The sequence below is a fragment of the Cetorhinus maximus genome, chromosome 3 (genome assembly GCF_964194155.1).
Source record: "Cetorhinus maximus chromosome 3, sCetMax3.hap1.1, whole genome shotgun sequence".
NCBI lineage: Eukaryota > Metazoa > Chordata > Chondrichthyes > Lamniformes > Cetorhinidae > Cetorhinus > Cetorhinus maximus.
The window spans coordinates 200,041,914-200,058,669 of NC_135881.1; the positions used below are offsets into that span (position 1 = coordinate 200,041,914).

At 42.9% G+C, this 16,756-nt stretch overlaps 2 protein-coding genes across 7 annotated transcripts in view; one reads left to right on the top strand and one right to left on the bottom strand.

Moving 5' to 3' along the window:
• The window catches only part of trak1a (trafficking protein, kinesin binding 1a), a 228,174-nt gene extending 227,276 nt beyond the window's left edge, over positions 1-898 (bottom strand). For both annotated transcript variants that reach the window (XM_078539593.1, XM_078539588.1), the window contains exon 1: positions 460-898. The gene's annotated coding sequence lies outside the window, so the exon portion shown is untranslated. The remainder of the gene's footprint in view (positions 1-459) is intronic.
• Positions 899-11,109: 10,211 nt separating this feature from the next.
• ulk4 (unc-51 like kinase 4) overlaps positions 11,110-16,756 on the top strand; it is a 411,327-nt gene continuing 405,680 nt past the window's right edge. The window contains exons 1-3 of one of the 5 annotated variants that reach the window (XM_078539595.1): positions 11,258-11,598; positions 11,654-12,136; positions 14,498-14,655. In XM_078539595.1, the coding sequence (XP_078395721.1) occupies positions 14,518-14,655 (138 nt within the window). In that variant the 5' untranslated portion in view covers positions 11,258-11,598; positions 11,654-12,136; positions 14,498-14,517. The other 4 variants (XM_078539598.1, XM_078539599.1, XM_078539600.1 and 1 more) reach the window with 4 other exon arrangements.

Consider the following 16,756-nt stretch of genomic DNA (forward strand, 5'->3'; position numbering starts at 1 on the left):
GTGCAACAATCACTCACGTCTCCTCTTGTCACAAGACTGCAAAATAACAGGAGGGCTTGGGGAACAATGTCGCATTTCACTGTGCTGTAACTGCACGTCCTCGTTAAACAAGTAAATAACACAATTCTCCCCGGAAGATAACTGACAGGCAGGTAACCGGTGTGGGGAAAAATAAGGACTGTACCTCAACACAAAACAGCTCTCCTTTCACTGGTTATTTGTCGTTGTTACTGGTATCCTATTAGCCAGCTTCCAATTCTAATGATAATTGAGCTCAGCTCTTTTTAATCACATTGTTCATTCCTGGCATCTACACTCAGGGAGAAAAAGAAATCCTCCAAACATGAAATGAACGGGGAGCCCTCCAGCATCCATATGGCTTTCAGCCTCTGCAATAAACACCACAAAGTGAAGCTTAATACACCCGCGGTTAAATATTCAGTGTCCGTTCGCACTTACTGCTTGGGGAGCAAGAGAATTCTTGAACAAAATCAAGTCTGTTTTCTCAGTGGGTGCTCTCCAGTCCTCGCCGCCCTCTTTGACCTCTCCAGTGTTCGTTCCCTTTTGAGTCCTCAGTTTCCCAGAGACTGCAAAATGACTTTGGTCTCCGTGCAATTCCACTTGCCTTGTGGCCACTTCTGTATCACTCACTTGCCCTTTTGCAACGCTGCAATGGTCTTTTTTTTACATTTCATGTCCCAGTCTTTCATTGGTTCTCTCTCTCTCTCTCTCTCGTTTCCTTTTCAGTTTTCTCTTTATGGACGGTATCACAGCGTCAATCCACGGGGTGAATATATGGAACAAGCCGGCTCCATTCACTCCACTACTTGTCTCGGGGAGTAGCCGCACTTCCTTCCCTCCCTCGCTGCTCCTCCTCTCAGCTGTTAATCCAAGCCGGCTCCCTAAGTCCCAAACAGCAACGCTGAAATAATTACTCACTCCACTCTCGCAACTGTAACGTGTTTTTTTTAAATTGCTACAATGCAAATATAGACAAGCCCCGGCGTTCCTCCTCCATGCTGCTCTCGCCAGGATCTCTTCCCCCCTCTCGCTGTCAAAGGCAGTGACTACACTCAAAAGGTTACGTCAGCCAATACTGCTCACATTCACTATCTGAGGAGGGGGTGGGGGGGCTCTTTGCACCGGAAGACCAACAAGTTTCATGGGGTCCAAATTCAGGAGTGTGGAGATTGATGGTCCTGCCCCTATCACTGCCCCTTGACAGGCATCTGATAATAGCACAGACTGGGTGACCAGGGCCATAGACATTCCTGGGCGTAGGACACGTTTATTAAATAATAGTTAAGTCAGTCATCATTCTCATTTTGAGTCTTTCTCTCTCTCTCACTCTCCATCTGTGAGTAACGTATTCCTGCCTTCAAGGATCCTGACACCAAACTGATATTAGTATCACCCTCACAACAAAAAACAGAAAATGCGGGGAAAACTCAGCAACTCCAAGCAGCATCTGTGGAGAGAGGAACAGAAACTTGTCTCTCGCATCAAACTAAAGGCTCAGCCTGTGGAAACCGTTGTATATTTCCCACCCCCCGGTAAATTCTTGGTCTATTTCCTGTCATGTTACATTGATGCCAAACAACAGACATCTGAAATAAAATTCAAAGCGAAAGCAAATTTTTGATTAACGGAAATGTGTCATCCTTTTAAAGTCAAATATGCCATCTTTGCTTTTGAAATCGTGTCCCAAGTACAGTTAAAATGCATATAATGCAAAGCAATTCTTTTTTTAAAAAATGTATATATTTATTGAAAAGTTATATCTTCTAAACCTATGTTTAATGGTCCAATGCTTCTCCTGGACTGCAAGGACAATTTCAGTCTGATTGATTGTTATCTATACAATGCACACATCTGGCAAATGAATCCAACATGTTGATACTAATAATAAAAGCAAAATATTGCAGATGCTGGAAATATGAAACAGGAACAGAAAATGCTGGAAAAAAAACTCAGCAGGTCTGGCAGCATCTGTGGAGAGAGAAATATGACCCATACGGACTCAAAATGTTAACTCTGTTTCTCTGTCCGCAGATGCTGGTAGACCCTTCGGGTCATATGGACTTGAAATGTTAACTCTGTTTCTCTCTCCACAGATGCTGCTAGACCTGCTGAGTTTTTCCACAACTATGCGCTGAGGGAAGCACTAGAGCTTGGGAGCAGCAAAGACTCAATGGGGAAAGGATACCGTCTAAGGCCCTCTTACATCGAAAACCTGGAAACCTTGTAAGACGTCTCAGGCCTTATGCACCAGAGAATGTTTGTTTTGAAGTGTAAATGTACATTGTAAATAAATCTGTAATGGCGAACAGAGTGAGTCACCTCTGACTGTACCAGAAGAAACAGCTGTTTTGCATTTTATGTAATATCAAATCTCAAGTGTTACGTAATGCACTTTTACAAATGTTATGAATAAAGTATACTTTTGGGGAAAAAAACTCTGAGTTTTGGAGAGAAATATTTGGTTCGAGTTCCAAATGTTTTTATTCTTTCACAGGATGTAGGTGTTGCCGGCTAGGCCAGCATTTATTGCTCATCCCTAATTACCTTTGAGAAGGTTATAGTGAGCCACCTTCTTGAACGGCTGCATTCCATATGGTGTAGGTATATCCACAGTGCTGTTAGGGAGGAAGTCCCAGGAATTTGACCTGGTGACAGTCCAGGAATAGCGATATAGTTCCAAATCATGATGGTGTGTGGCTTGGAGGGGAACTTGCCATTGGTGGTGTTCCCATGCATCTGTTGCCCTTGTCCCTCTTGGTGGTGGAGGTCGGGGGCTTGAAAGGTGCTGTCTAAGGAAATTTGGTGAGTTGGTACAGTGCAACTTGTAGATGGTACACACTGCTGCAACTGTGCATCAGTGGTGGAGGGACAGAATGTTGAAGGTGGTGGGTGGGGCGCCAATCAAGTGAGCTGCTTTAACATGGGTGGTGCAGCTAACTGCCATCTAGTGACCCCCTACTAATGTATGGACATCAGGTGAGGGCTAAACTGTGATGTTTTCCACAAAGGAATAACTGACTGACACTCATTGGCAAGGTTCACATATGAATAATGACCATCTAAACAAGGAGCTGGATGCATGCGACACCTAAGAGCCCACACCGCCAGCAAAGAGTCAACTTCTTGAGATGAGGGATGGAGAGAAGAAAACTGGCAGAAAAAATAGAGGGGAAAAATTGATATAGCCCTCATCAGATTTATGTTCACTTCCTGTGAGAATTTGATGCGTGTTTGAATGTTGTGCTAAGGAAGTGGAACATAATAGACTGACTGGGAGAGCAGTTATTTTACCCATCTGTCCAGCCACACCTAACCTCCAGCTGAAACTCATCCAGGAAACTTGTGGCAAGCCTAAATTAAGTAGTATGAATCATAGAATGGATCAACTCATCTAGTCCAACTCACCCATCTTTTGCCCATTGTCCTAATAATGATAATAATAATGGTAAGAGTTGCTTCACTATATTGCAAGGATTTCCTAATACAGAGAATAATTTAAAAAATGTAATTCTCAGCATACTCTCAACCTTTGATAAACAGATGCAGAGCTGATCAGGGTAAGGCATTGTCTCCCGTGGAATTTTGCACAGATTTCCGGAGGAAAGTTACAGATATTTAATTTGCCTGACTTACCAGGGCAAGATGTATTTCTGAGTCCATTATGGAGTTTTACTTGGAGCTGGTGTACTTCCGACACAGCGTGCTTGGCCAGTTCCCCGGGCAGCAGCAGGCGCATGGCGGTCTGGATCTCCCAGGAGCTGATGGTGCTGCTCTTGTTATAATGGGCCAAGTGGGAAGCCTCACCCACGATGCACTCGAAAATATCGTTCACGAACGAGTTCATGATGCTCATGGCCTTGGAGGAGATGCCAATGTCAGAGTGAAACTGCGTCATCACTTTGTAGATGTAGATGGCGTAACTCTCCTTCCTTGACCTACGCCACTCCTTCCCGCCCCTGGCTGACAGTTTCTTTAAGGCTTTCTTGGCCCCCTTCTTGGGAGCTGATTTCTTCTCATCAACCGTCTTCAATTTCAGACACAGAGGACATCCTGCTGGACAATTCCCAGCCCCTCTATTACATTCTAAACTAAATAAAATTTCACCTGTTGGGAGGTCGCCCATTTTAAATCCTGCCAGCTCATCTGAGCTTTTCAAACATTTCCATGGCAATGTGAGAGAGGATGTCCTGCCTGAAAATTCCCAGCCCTGTCACTGATCTAAACACTGCTGGCCCAACTGATTCCCTTTTTCTGACAACAAGAAAAGGGAAGGAATTCCGGAGCTTGGAGTCTAGACCACTTAAGGCACAGTTGCTGTGCGAGTGGAAAGGAATGAGGGATGCAGAAGAGGCCACATTGGAGGGACACAAAGTTCACCAAGGATTGTAGGGCTGGAGGAGGTGACATTGTTAGGGAGGAGATAGATCATGGAGGGGTTTGAACACAAGGATAGGAATAAAAGGCAACCTGAAGGAATTCTTGAGCATCCCAAATTTTAATCTCCCCACCATGCCTTTAGGTGCTGTGGTGCTAAGCTCTGGAATTCCAACCCTAACCTTCTCCTCCTCTCTTTCCTCCTTTAAGACGCTCCTTTGCCAAGATGTTGCTCATCAGCCATTAGCTCCTTTTGTGGTTCAGCGTTATATTTTGCTTGATGACGTTCATGTGAAGCACCTTGAGACATTTTGCAATGCTAAGACACTATATAAATATGTTGTTGTTACATCCTGTGGGAACATGGCAAGAATGGATTTTTAGTAAGTGTACTTGAAACAACCTCAAGCAGCACATGTTTGTAAACAGTCTGGTGAGACTTCAGTTCATTTTATATTCTACTAAGTATTAGTTTTTAACCTAAAGTCCAAAACTGGATGTAAAGGTTTAAAAGAAAACCATGCCTGAACAATGCAGGTGCCAAAATAAATTATACAACTTAGAAGGTGGTGGTTGGATTTCGTAGGAAGGGTGCATTGCCATGGTAATACACTGGCTTGATTGGTCCTCTTAAGCTGTGCTTCACCTGCCAAAAAGCTGCAAGTGAGCAGATCCATAATCATCTGGGTGCCCACCAGTCACAAACAGGCTTTGAACCCAATGACCACCTGGCTATACACTAGAACTCTGAATACAACAAATAGGCGAAAATGACCAAGTAATGTGTTTTTTAGTCATGTTGGTTGAGGGGTAACTGTTAACAAGGACGCGAGGAGAGCTCTGAAGAGCTTCCTCAAATCATGCCATAAGGTGTTTTGGAACATATGCTCAGTCTCTGATGAGGGGGTTAAATTTACAATCTCTTGTCCAAGGGAGTAGAATGCTAATACAGAATCTAGGCTGACACTTTATAAAATTAGACATTGGTAAAAGCAAAATACTGCAGATGCTGGAAATCTGAAACAAAAACAAAAATTGCTGGAAAAACTCAGCAGGTCTGACAACATCTGTGGAGGGAAAGACAGAGTTAACATTTCGAGTCCGTATGACTCTTCTTCAGAACTCACATTGGTATTTGGCTTTAATTTGAGAAATTTCTGGACTCCCCCCTGTCCAACACTCAACAGGTGAAAACCATGCATGAAGCTTATTATTTTAAGTGGTTAACATCATTCAGTGGTTTTTCTTTGATTAAACAATTGGTCCCTGATATGGATAATTTATTAATTGAAAAGCTAAACTTTGCTACTATCTAATCACATAGAACTAGTCATTGGAACAGTTGCAGAAAAGGCAGAAATGTATTCTGGTATGATTGTTTCTTATATAAGGTAGTTTTGTTTGCTGTGATTTTTCTAAGATATCCTATCACTTTTTTATTCCTGTGGTTTTATAGGGGAAAAAAAATCCTCAAAATAAAATTGGTAAATCTCACCAAATACAATCAACAGATGTGACTTTAAGATTACTTTCAAACTCAACAAAGTGCATTTTGGCCAATCTGAAGTGGCAGCCTTCTGTATCCTAGGATGATGGTTTGCACCATGGTGGTCAGCTCTGTGTTAAGCATCCCCTGGTGTGGTTCAGGAACCCCACTTTGGCACGGCAGTCTCTGCCACACTTTGCTGCAGAGGAAGACCATGGGCTGAGAAGGTGCACAATTCACTGGCCTCTGTTTTCTCTGGGCCTGCTTCTTGGCCAGCTGAGCTTTTTGCTGCTCCTCATCTCCAATGCCCTTCCAAAACGTCAGCCTCCCGAGTTTGCGGCCGTCAGCGACTGTCTCCCAGCTGTCAGTGTCAATGTTCGCCATCTTCATATCTGGCTTGCAGGTGTCCTTGGTAGTAGAGGAATGGATGCCCAGGAGGTTGTGACCCAGTGGTTTTTGGGTATCCGGCAATCATTCATCCGATGAGCTTGGCTGAGCAAGCACAGCCATCTTTGGCTTAGCAATGAGTGTATGCTGGTGGAATTAGCATGCTCTGGGAGCTCTGAGATGGTGACCTTCCTGCCAAGAGATACCGAGGGTAGGTCTGAGACAGCAATGGTGGAAATTGTTGAGTCTTTTCTCTTGCCTAGCATATATTGTCAAGGGTATTAACTGTTTTGGGACACATTTATATGCCAGGACTACCCATTTTAAAGCTTGTTCACAGTATCAGCATGCAGACTGTGCAGCGAATGTTGTTGTACAAGCTGGTATCTTCCTAAGTTCCTTCAATACACAGCCAGGCGGGTTAATAACACTGCAGCATGAGGTGGGTGGATTATGGACAACACCAGAAAGTCATCAAATAATTAAAAATAAAGTAAACCCCCAAAATTTACTTATTGACTCTGGCGGCCAACAACTTTGTTACAAGCCATTTATACAATGCTCTGCGCTTTTGGTAGTTTTGCCATGTTGGTTGAGAGTTAACAAACATTCCACTTCCTGTCTCCTTACAGCAGGAAAGATTAGATAGAGGTTTCAAATTTTTGAGGGCTTTTGATAGAGTAGGTTGGGAGAAACCGTTTCAGCTGACAGTGAGGACACCGATTAGAGGTAATTTGCAAATAAAAAATCCAAGGGGAAAATGAGGAGGATGTCATTTTTACGCAGAGAGTTGTAATGATCTGGAATGCATTGCTTGAAAAGATGGTGGAAGCAGATTCAATGGTAATTTTCAAAAGGGAATTGAATATATGCTTGAAAAGGAGGACTTTGCAGGCGAATAGTACTAATTGGATAGTTTTTTCAAGGAGCTGTGCTATACGATTCTATCATTCCCTGATTCTACATGACGTGGTCAACCAGTTTTCGATACAAAATAAATGAGGAGCAATGTTTAAAGTGGACTATGTTGTCTGTTATTTTTAACATGGACTATAGCTACAAAATAATTTGTTGTCATGGTTCTCTTTTGCCCCATTTAGTGTTGATATTTACATTTTAAAGAACATTGTAACGATAGAATCATGATCCTGCACTTCCAACACAAATTATAAACGTATGCATGTTGTCTATTTTTGATGGTGAAATTTTGTGTTCACAATGTTGCCAGTGCTCAGAAATCAAAGAGTGCTCCCTCTAGTGAGCCATTGTGACCCTTCCATTTTAGCACTGCCATATCATTGAGCATTCCTCAGAATGACCTCAATTTATTGCCAATTAATACCAATCAATGCACATTTTTTCCCTGCAAATCCATGCCACAAGGAATGAACTTGAGACTGCCTATACTTATAGACATCATGGAACACACTGGACATTTTCATTTCATCTGTTTGGTGGTGTAGAAAATGAAACTGGCATCCGACTGTATTGGGAGATGATGGACTGCGTCCAGAGTGTACGTCACTTCTATATTGAACATCATCTGTTGTGGCTGCAGAGGCTGATTTGTGAGTGGCAGTCCCTTCCACAGCTGGCACAGGTGAATAGAGTTCAGGGTCGACAGATGTTCATTCCTTCCAGCCATTTTCTTTTTCGTTTTCTTTTTTGCCATCTGGTCATTTCTTTTGCCCTCTGCTTTTACCATGCCCTTCCTGACTGCTCAGCCCCAGGTACTCCGGTCAGCAGCGAGGACTTCCGGTGCATCGACTCTGATCCGGCCAACTTGAAGTCTCGCCTGCAGACATCCTTGTTTCGCAGACATGGGCGACCTGTGGGTCTCATGCTGATAACAAGCTCACCGTAGGGCTTGTCTTTGAGGATGTGGCCATCATCTATCCAGCTCACATGACTCAGCCAAGGAGTCACTATGACTCGAGGGCAAAAATGCTGGGGATTGCTGCATGCTGGTGGACTTCATATTCAGTGTGGCGGAGTAGGGGAACTCTTAGTTAACCTTGTCTTTTTTTAAACAAAGATTACAATAAAATGGCCAGCCAACAACTTTCCCCTAAACTTGTTACAAGGCTTTATCACTGAATCACAGAATTGTTATGGTGTAGAAGGAGCCATTCAGCCCATCGTGCCTGCACCAGCTCTCTGGGCATTTTAACTTAGTGCCAGTCTCCTGCCTTTTTTCCGTAACCCTGCACATTGTTTCTATTTAAATAATCATCCAATGCCCACTTGAATGCCTCAATTGAACCTGCATCCACCACACTTCCAGGCAGTGCATTCCAAACCCTAACTACTCGTTGTATGAAAAAGTTTTTTCTCACCTCACATTTGCTTCTTTTGCAAAACACTTTAAATTGTGCCCTCTGGTGTTGGGGGCAACAAAAATCTTGCAGTATTCAGCAATATTTTACTTGCTGTGAAACACAGTAAGAAAGGGCTTTTGTCAAATTTTCAGAGATTTTTGATTCTGTAGGATACTTTAGAAAGGTGTTATCCTCATCTGAAAAAAATCTGCAGCAAATAGAAACGGGATTTATACTTAATTCTTTGTGTCATAATCAAAAAAGAAAATGTTAAGACTGATATGATAATTGTTAAAGAGGGAATTAACTAAAATTCACATCTTTTAAAAAAAAGAATTACATTAAATGCCTTACTTTGCTCACTTGTAATATAGAACTCCAAATTTAAGAACTGTATCCTTTGGTTTCACATAATAATGTTGCCTTTATTTAGCAACTCTCATAACAATGGCAAAAAAAAACGCCACAATATATGGTAAAATAATTGATCTGTGGGATTGACCTAAAAAATAATTCTTAAAAATTGAAGAGTCAATTATTATAGTTTGAGCTATTAGAATTTGGATGATGTGGAAATTGGTTATAGTTTGCAAATGTGATGGGATATCAGAAATAATTGCTTTGTTGAAGATTCTTTGTGTTCAATGGAATAATATAAACTTGAGTTAACTGGCAGATAACATGTAGCCTTGAATGGCAGGCATAGTTTTGAATGAATAACATGAATGGCAGGCATAGTTTTGAACATGCTGTCAGGATAAAAGTATTCAAGTTAAATATGATATGGCATGTGCTCCTCTCATGATTTGTTTCAAAAATAGCATCGTAGGTATGGAAAAGGATTTAATTGGGGATAAAACCTAGAAGGACCCAAAATATGAGACAGATTATACACCCAAACAGTGGGAGTAAAGTTGGTTTAATGCTGGGTAAAAGGGAAATGTGTAGAGGTCAATACTATTGATAGCTAATCTGGATGCTCAGCATTAAGGCAGGGAATGCTTGTGGGTCTACTTCTACACTCCATGTGTCCTATACACTCACAGTCATCAATGATTCACAACTGAACTCTGCTTTTTGTTGGTTATTTTATTTGGGGCATCAGAAATGTTCCATATAAGTGTGTTTATCAATGTTGTAGTATTTGGTAGATGTAAAAGGGGTTTAATGCAGGTATTTTTTTAACCAGCAAATGTCAAATGTGAAACTCATATTGTCAACGTATTAACAAATTTCAATCTGAGATTAATTGCCTGGCCTGTTTGGTGTTTGTGAATATTGTGCCACCACTAACAACACTGACATATTGTTGTTATGAAATGCAAATCTTATGCAGTTTCACAGAATTTGACACTTTTTAACAGAGCTCCCAAAAACTCCTCTGAAACCATGACTTTCTCTGAACAATACAAATGTTTGTAAATATATCACCATGCTTGCTTTAGTGTTGACCACATTTGTAATAACAATCATTTTGTATTGTGCAATAAACAAATGCTAAGAACAAATGTACCTCTCGGGACTGATGGATACCGCAGGGATGGGAGTGCACAGTCAAAATTGGAAACAATATTATTTAATTGAATAAGTTTTCTTTTGTATAATTTGGATGTTATTAGATATGTCCCTCTTTTAAAAAAGAGGAAACATTTAAATCTTTTTGTTTGATAACACTGTGGGGCAGCTCAGTGCCTCCTCCTTATGGATTCAATTAAAAGATGCAAAGGTTTTCTCCTTTTAAACTAAGGATCAATCAGCAAACAAATTAACAATCGAGCACAAAATAATAAACCCAAATCATAAATAAGCAGAAGGAAACTCACTCCTGTTTTCTTTCTTCCCCTTTAAATTGATAATTAGAATAACATTGCCACCCACAGAAAAGAAGTGTCCCCTTGTTAAAGGGGCACAAACAATAAACTCCAAATTATAATCAAAACAAAAGGAAAACTAATCAAATCATAATATCCTTTCCTGTGCCTGCAACTCTCAGTTAATCAATTAGGTTGATTCATCCTTAAGTTGAAGCATTAGCTAATCATAATTGGCCTTTTTTAAAAGAGGACGAAACAATGTATTCTAGCTTTTAATTAAAAAAAGACTTTGGAATTGATGATATTATGCCTTTTATCTGTAATGCAGCCAGTGCTTGCACTGCCAGCCGCCCCTCTGTCGTTGCTCTCTGGGCTTTGATTGACAGGCAGCTCCTGTTAATCAGGGCTCGGTTACCAGGAGCGGTAACCAAGGAACGGAGCCACTCCTCGACACTGGGGGAGGGGGGGGAAACCGGGGGAAACCACCCTGGCAAAGACAAATCATCCCATTTCTACAGAGGACACATCTGAAAGAAACGCGGTATTAAAGTAGATTTGTTTATGAATTATTGTCGGGATCACAGATGAGGGCGGCGCGTTTATTGCAGCATTGAGCTGTTTGTGGAGGATTAATACCCCCCTACTCTCTGGAAATAGTGGTTCAGTCCGGCTGCGCTTCCGGCGGTTGGGAGGCGGAGTCTACCTGGCAGCAACGGCCGGAGAGGAGGCAGTGGTCAGCGGGAGGATCAGAGAGGAGGCACTGGTCAGTGGGAGTCCGGAGAAAAGGTTGTGATCAGCGGGAGGATCAGAGAGGAGGCACTGGTCAGCGGGAGTCCGGAGAGGAGGCACTGGTCTACGGGAAGATCAGAGAGGAGCCAGTGGTTGGTGGGAGGTAGTGGTCAGGGGGTTACTGGAGAGGAGACTGTGGTCAGCAGGGGTCCAGAGAGGAGGCACTGGTCAGCAGGGGTCTGGAGAGGAGGCAGTGGTCAGCAGGGGTCCGGAGAGGAGACTGTGGTCAGCAGGGGTCCGGAGAGGAGACTGTGGTCAGCAGGGGTCCGGAGAGGAGACTGTGGTCAGAAGGGGTTCCGGAGAGGAGGCTGTGATCAGCAGGGGTCCGGAGAGGAGGCTGTGGTCGGCAGGCTCTGGAGACGAGGCAGTGGTCAGAAGGGGTTCCAGAGAGGAGGCTGTGGTCAGCAGGGTCTGGAGAGGAGGCAGTGGTCAGCAGGGTCCGGAGAGGAGGCAGTGATCAGCAGGGGTCTGGAGAGGAGGCAGTGGTCAGAAGGGGTTCCGGAGAGGAGGCTGTGATCAGCCAGGGTCCGGAGAGGAGGCTGTGGTCAGCAGGGGTCCGGAGAGGAGGCTGTGATCAGCAGGGGTCCGGAGAGGAGGCAGTGGTCAGAAGGGGTTCCGGAGAGGAGGCTGTGATCAGCAGGGGTCCGGAGAGGAGGCTGTGATCAGCAGGGGTCCGGAGAGGAGACTGTGGTCAGAAGGGGTTCTGGAGAGGAGGTTGTGGTCAGCAGGAGTCCTGGAGAGGAGGCTGTGGTCATCAGGGGTGCAGAGAGGAGGCTGTGGTCAGCAGGGGTCTGGAGAGCAGGCTGTGGTCTGCAGGGTTCTGGTAAGAGGGAGGCTGTGCCTGCAGGGTGTCAGGGTGGGTAGCTGTGGTCAGCTGGGCAGCTGTGGTCAGCTGGCCACCCAGCCTCAAGTCGCATTTCCAGGGACAGAACATCTTTAGGTAGCTGGTGTGTATCACTTGGGGCATTTCTTAGTGTTGATCATTTAGTGTGTGTTTGTGTCTGTGTCTCTGAGCACATTGCCAGTTGGTGTATGTGCATTTGAGTTCCACTCCCACCTATCCACTCATAGCCAGAGAATCTTCCACAATGGTTTTGCTTCACACTCCAGCGTTGCTAACTTGGAGTCCCCTAAGGATCTATCATATAAGCTAATGAATCCCAGCTCTCGATATCACAGTATCTTTACAGTGCAGAGGGAGGCCATTGGGCCATTGAGTCTCCACTGGCTCTCTGAAAGACCATCCATCTAGTCCCACTCCTCGGCCTTATCCCAATAACCTTGCACATTGTCTCTTTTCGGATAGCAATCCAATTCCCTTTTGAATATTGTGATTGAACCTGCCTCCACCACCCAAAGGAAGTTTGTTCTGGAATCCAACCACCCTCTGGGTGAAATTTTTTTTCCTCACATCACAGTTACTCCTTTTGCCAATTATTTTGAACCTGTGCCCTCTAGTTCTTGATGTTCTCTTGAGTGGGAACTGTTTCTCACTATTTACCCTGTCCATACCCATCAGGATCTTCAATACCTCTATCAAGTCTCCTTTCAGCCTTCTTTTCTTTAAGGAAAGGAGTCCCAAGCTCTCCAATATATCCTCATAGCTACAGTTCTTTATTGCTGGAATCACTATCACCTCTTGCAAACTCTCCTCTACCTCTGTGTTGCCAGACTGCATGTCTAACACTGAATGCTGTATGAGTCTAGCTGAAATTTCTGACAAACATTTGAAAGACCAAAACCAGCAACTTCACCTTCTGGGACATGCTCTACACCACCACCACTGTCTCAGGCTGAACCAAAATATTCACAATTGCAGCATTCTGTTCAAACCTCAGTGAGCTTCCAAACCTGTCACCTCTCCATCAGAAAGATTCCCTACTTCTCTCTCAATATTGCCTGCCTCCAACTGCCACCCATATGCTGCTGACGCTTCCAAATCTATCTTTGTCACCTCTGAACTCACATGAACCTTGGCAGATCGCCTATATAAAAACAGACATTTGCATTTATGTAGCACCTTTCACAACCTTAGGATATACCAAAAATTCTTACAGCTAATGAAGTACTTTTTGAAATAGTTACTGCTGCAATGTGGAAAGTATGACAATCAACATTTGCACAACAATGTCCCACAAACAGCCATGTGATAATAACCAGATAACCTGACGATTGAGGGATAAATATTGGCAAGGACACCAGGGAGAACTCCTCTGTTCTTCTTTGAAAAGTGCCATGATATCTTCTGTGTCCGTCTGGTAGAGCAATTGGGACCTCAGTTTAAGGTCTCATTGAAAAGATGGCATCCCTGACAGTGCAGCACTCCCTCAGTACCACACTGGAGTGTCACCTAAATGATATCCAAAACTCTGCTGCTTTTATCCTATCATGCATTAAGTCTTGCTCGTGTATAACTTCTTGTCCTCAGGGAACCCGACTGACTTGTTCCTCTATACATCAAATTTAAAATTTTCACCCTTGTGTTTACATTTTTTTTCTTTATTCTTTCATGGGATGTGAGTGCTGCTGGCAAAGCCAGCATTTGTTGCCCATCCCTAATTGAACTATGGGGTCAGTTCAGTTACAAAATTGCATTTGCCCCTTTATTAACTGAATGTAAATTCCCCAGCTGCTGTGGTGGGATTTGAACTCATGTTTTTTGGTTTTCAGTTAGGTGGAATGCTCTTTCAGAAAAGAAGAGCAGACAATAGAGTCAAATATAGGCCAGACCTAAGTCTTTACAACAATCAACAATGGTTTTATGGTCACTATTGCTGGGGCTAGCTTTATATTCCAGATTTATTAATTGAATTCAAATTCCACCAACTGTTATGGTGGAATTTGTACCCTAAAGCATTAGCTTGGGTCTCTGGATTACTAGTTCAGTGACTTACCACTACACCACCACCTCCTACTGAATTTGTTTGAGGCCTTGCTCTTCCTTATCACCTACAAGCCCCCACCTTTTGTTTCCACATTGGATAAAGACAGCACATTTCTTTCTTTAAAGGACATTAGTGAACCAGATGGGTTTTATTCTGATAGTTGCATAAACACCATTGCTGAAATTAGCTTTGTAATCCCTGATTTCCTTTATTAACTGAATGTAAATTCCCCAGCTGCTGTGGTGGGATTGGAACTCATGTTTTTATAACTTCTAGCCCAGTAACATATCATTATGCCACCATTCTGTTGTACCTTTAGTTCTATGCTTAGATCACTGTTTTTGAAATCTAAAATGACAGGATATTGATTACAAGTATTATTGTGCGGGTGTATGCATAATTATTTCTCTATTTCTATTTCAGTTGATATTCATACAACAAAAATGGAAAACTTTGTCCTTTATGAGGAAATTGGAAAAGGAAATAAATCTACGGTTTATAAAGGCAGAAGAAAGGGAACTATCAATTTTGTAGCTATTTTATGTATTGACAAATCAAAAAGGCCAGAGATCACCAATAGGGTGAGTATTACTTGATAATAGTCGTGGAATTTGAATTATCAGAGAACTCAGGGAACATAGTGGCACAGAGCATTGTGGACCCACCATGTGGGTTTTTTTCTGTAGTTAGAGCTGCATTTGCCCCTTGGCCATCTTTTAGTTTATTTGAGCCAATCATGACTGTGTTGCTTCAGGCTGGTGTAGGTAAATGTGCTTATGTACTGGAGTGGAGGTCTTGTGGCACAGAGGGTAGTGTCCCTGCCCCTGAGCCAGAAGTTCCCAGTTTAAGTCCCATTCCAGGTCTTGATGGCTGAGGAAGTTGCATTCATAATGCAGCCGAACAGGTTGAGTATCAACTTGTAAATCCTTCCAACATATGCCAACAGCAGGTGGTAAGAGCGGGAGAACTTCCTGGTCAGCTATGTGATGGAAAGAAATTGGAGTCTCTCCCATCACTATTCATAGCTCCGGGCTAGAACATGCATGTAAAACTGTAGGTTGCCACAGCAACTCTGATTCTTGGGGGTTCTGATTGGTTCAGTTGCCTGAACGGCTGACGTGGATCAGAATGGTGCCAACATCACAGGGTTGGATCACTGTTCCAGCTGGGATAAATTTGGGACCTGCTTCTTTGCCCTACCCATGGTGAAGGTTGTGGTACTGTGGGTCGGACCTGCCTTTGGGCAGAGAGCTGAGGAAGAAGGATATACTGTAGTACAATGCTGTACAGACTTGAGTTTGAGTACTAAGTTAGCTGATCTCCACTGAGGCAAATGTGAGGTGATGTAATTTGCCTTGGCATCCCTGGACTGTTTTTAGGTAGAGGTAGAATGTTGGGAGATGATGGGGTTTGTTCCTCACTAATAGTTTTTAAATGCAGTAATTAAATGACAAAACTTGGGAGACGTGATGGAGGGAGGAGAGTGAGAATAGCATAGTTTGATGAAAAATGAGCACTGTAACTCTTTGACTTTTTCTCATTGTTCATTTATTGATTTAACATAAAGTTGTGATAACAAATGCAAAGTATGTAATTGTAATTTGCCTTTTCTCCTCTGGCTTCAGTCATTTTCAAGCTTTTTGTTGGGTTATTATTGCATTGGTGCCAATCGAGTGGGCCTCAACTTGTGTACAAGCTAAAACAGTAGTCATTGTCAGGTGAAAGCCAGTTAAAGAAAAGCTTGTATTTATATTGCTCCTTTCACAGCTCCAGGACATCCCAAGTGCTTTACAGCTAATAAATTACTTTTAAAATGGAGTCGCTCTTGTAATGTAGGAAATGCAACGGCCAATTTGGGCACAGTATGGTCCCATAAACAGCAATTAATTAATGACCAATTAATGACCAATCTGTTTTGAGGTGTTGGTTAAGAGATAAATGTTGACTGACCAGGACACTGGGGAGAACTCCATTTTCTTTGAAATAGTGCCACCAAGAGGACACTTCAGTTTAAAGTCTCCTCCAAGGGTTGGCACCTCTGACATTGCAGCACTTCTTCAGTACTGCGCTGATCTGTCAACTTAGCTTATGCTCTAGTGTGTTCTGGAGTGGGAACTTGACTTCTGACTCAGAAAGAGTGCAACCAATCGGCTGTCATTTAACTGTGGATAGTGACAGAGCTGAGTCCTGTCCTGTCTTCAACTAAAATTTCCCAGTGTTCAGGAGGAGTAAATCATGGCTGATGTTTTTCTCCCTTTCCAGCCAAGAGTGCTTAGGCCAATTTTAACATGCCAACTACTGTCCTGAATGAAATCTACTAACCCAACATAAACCAGAAATTGAACCTGGTACCTTCTACTCTGTGATTAGTCCTTCATAAAACTCTCTGAATACTTATTGGAAAAAATGACAATGGTTTGTACGCTGAGATGGAACACCCACATATCTGTTTCTAAAACTTCCATGCTTTGGTTACCTCCAGACTTGAGTTCTTCAATGCTTTCCTGGCCAGCCTTCCGTCTTCCACCTTCTGTAGGTTGAATTTATCTAAAGCTCTGTTGCCCTTATCCTGACTCGCACCAAGTTCAGTTCACCTGTCAATACATTACATTAGTTTGCGACCAGCAGCACTTCAAATTTAAAATTTTCATCCTTATGTTCAAAGCTGTGACCTTTTTTGTA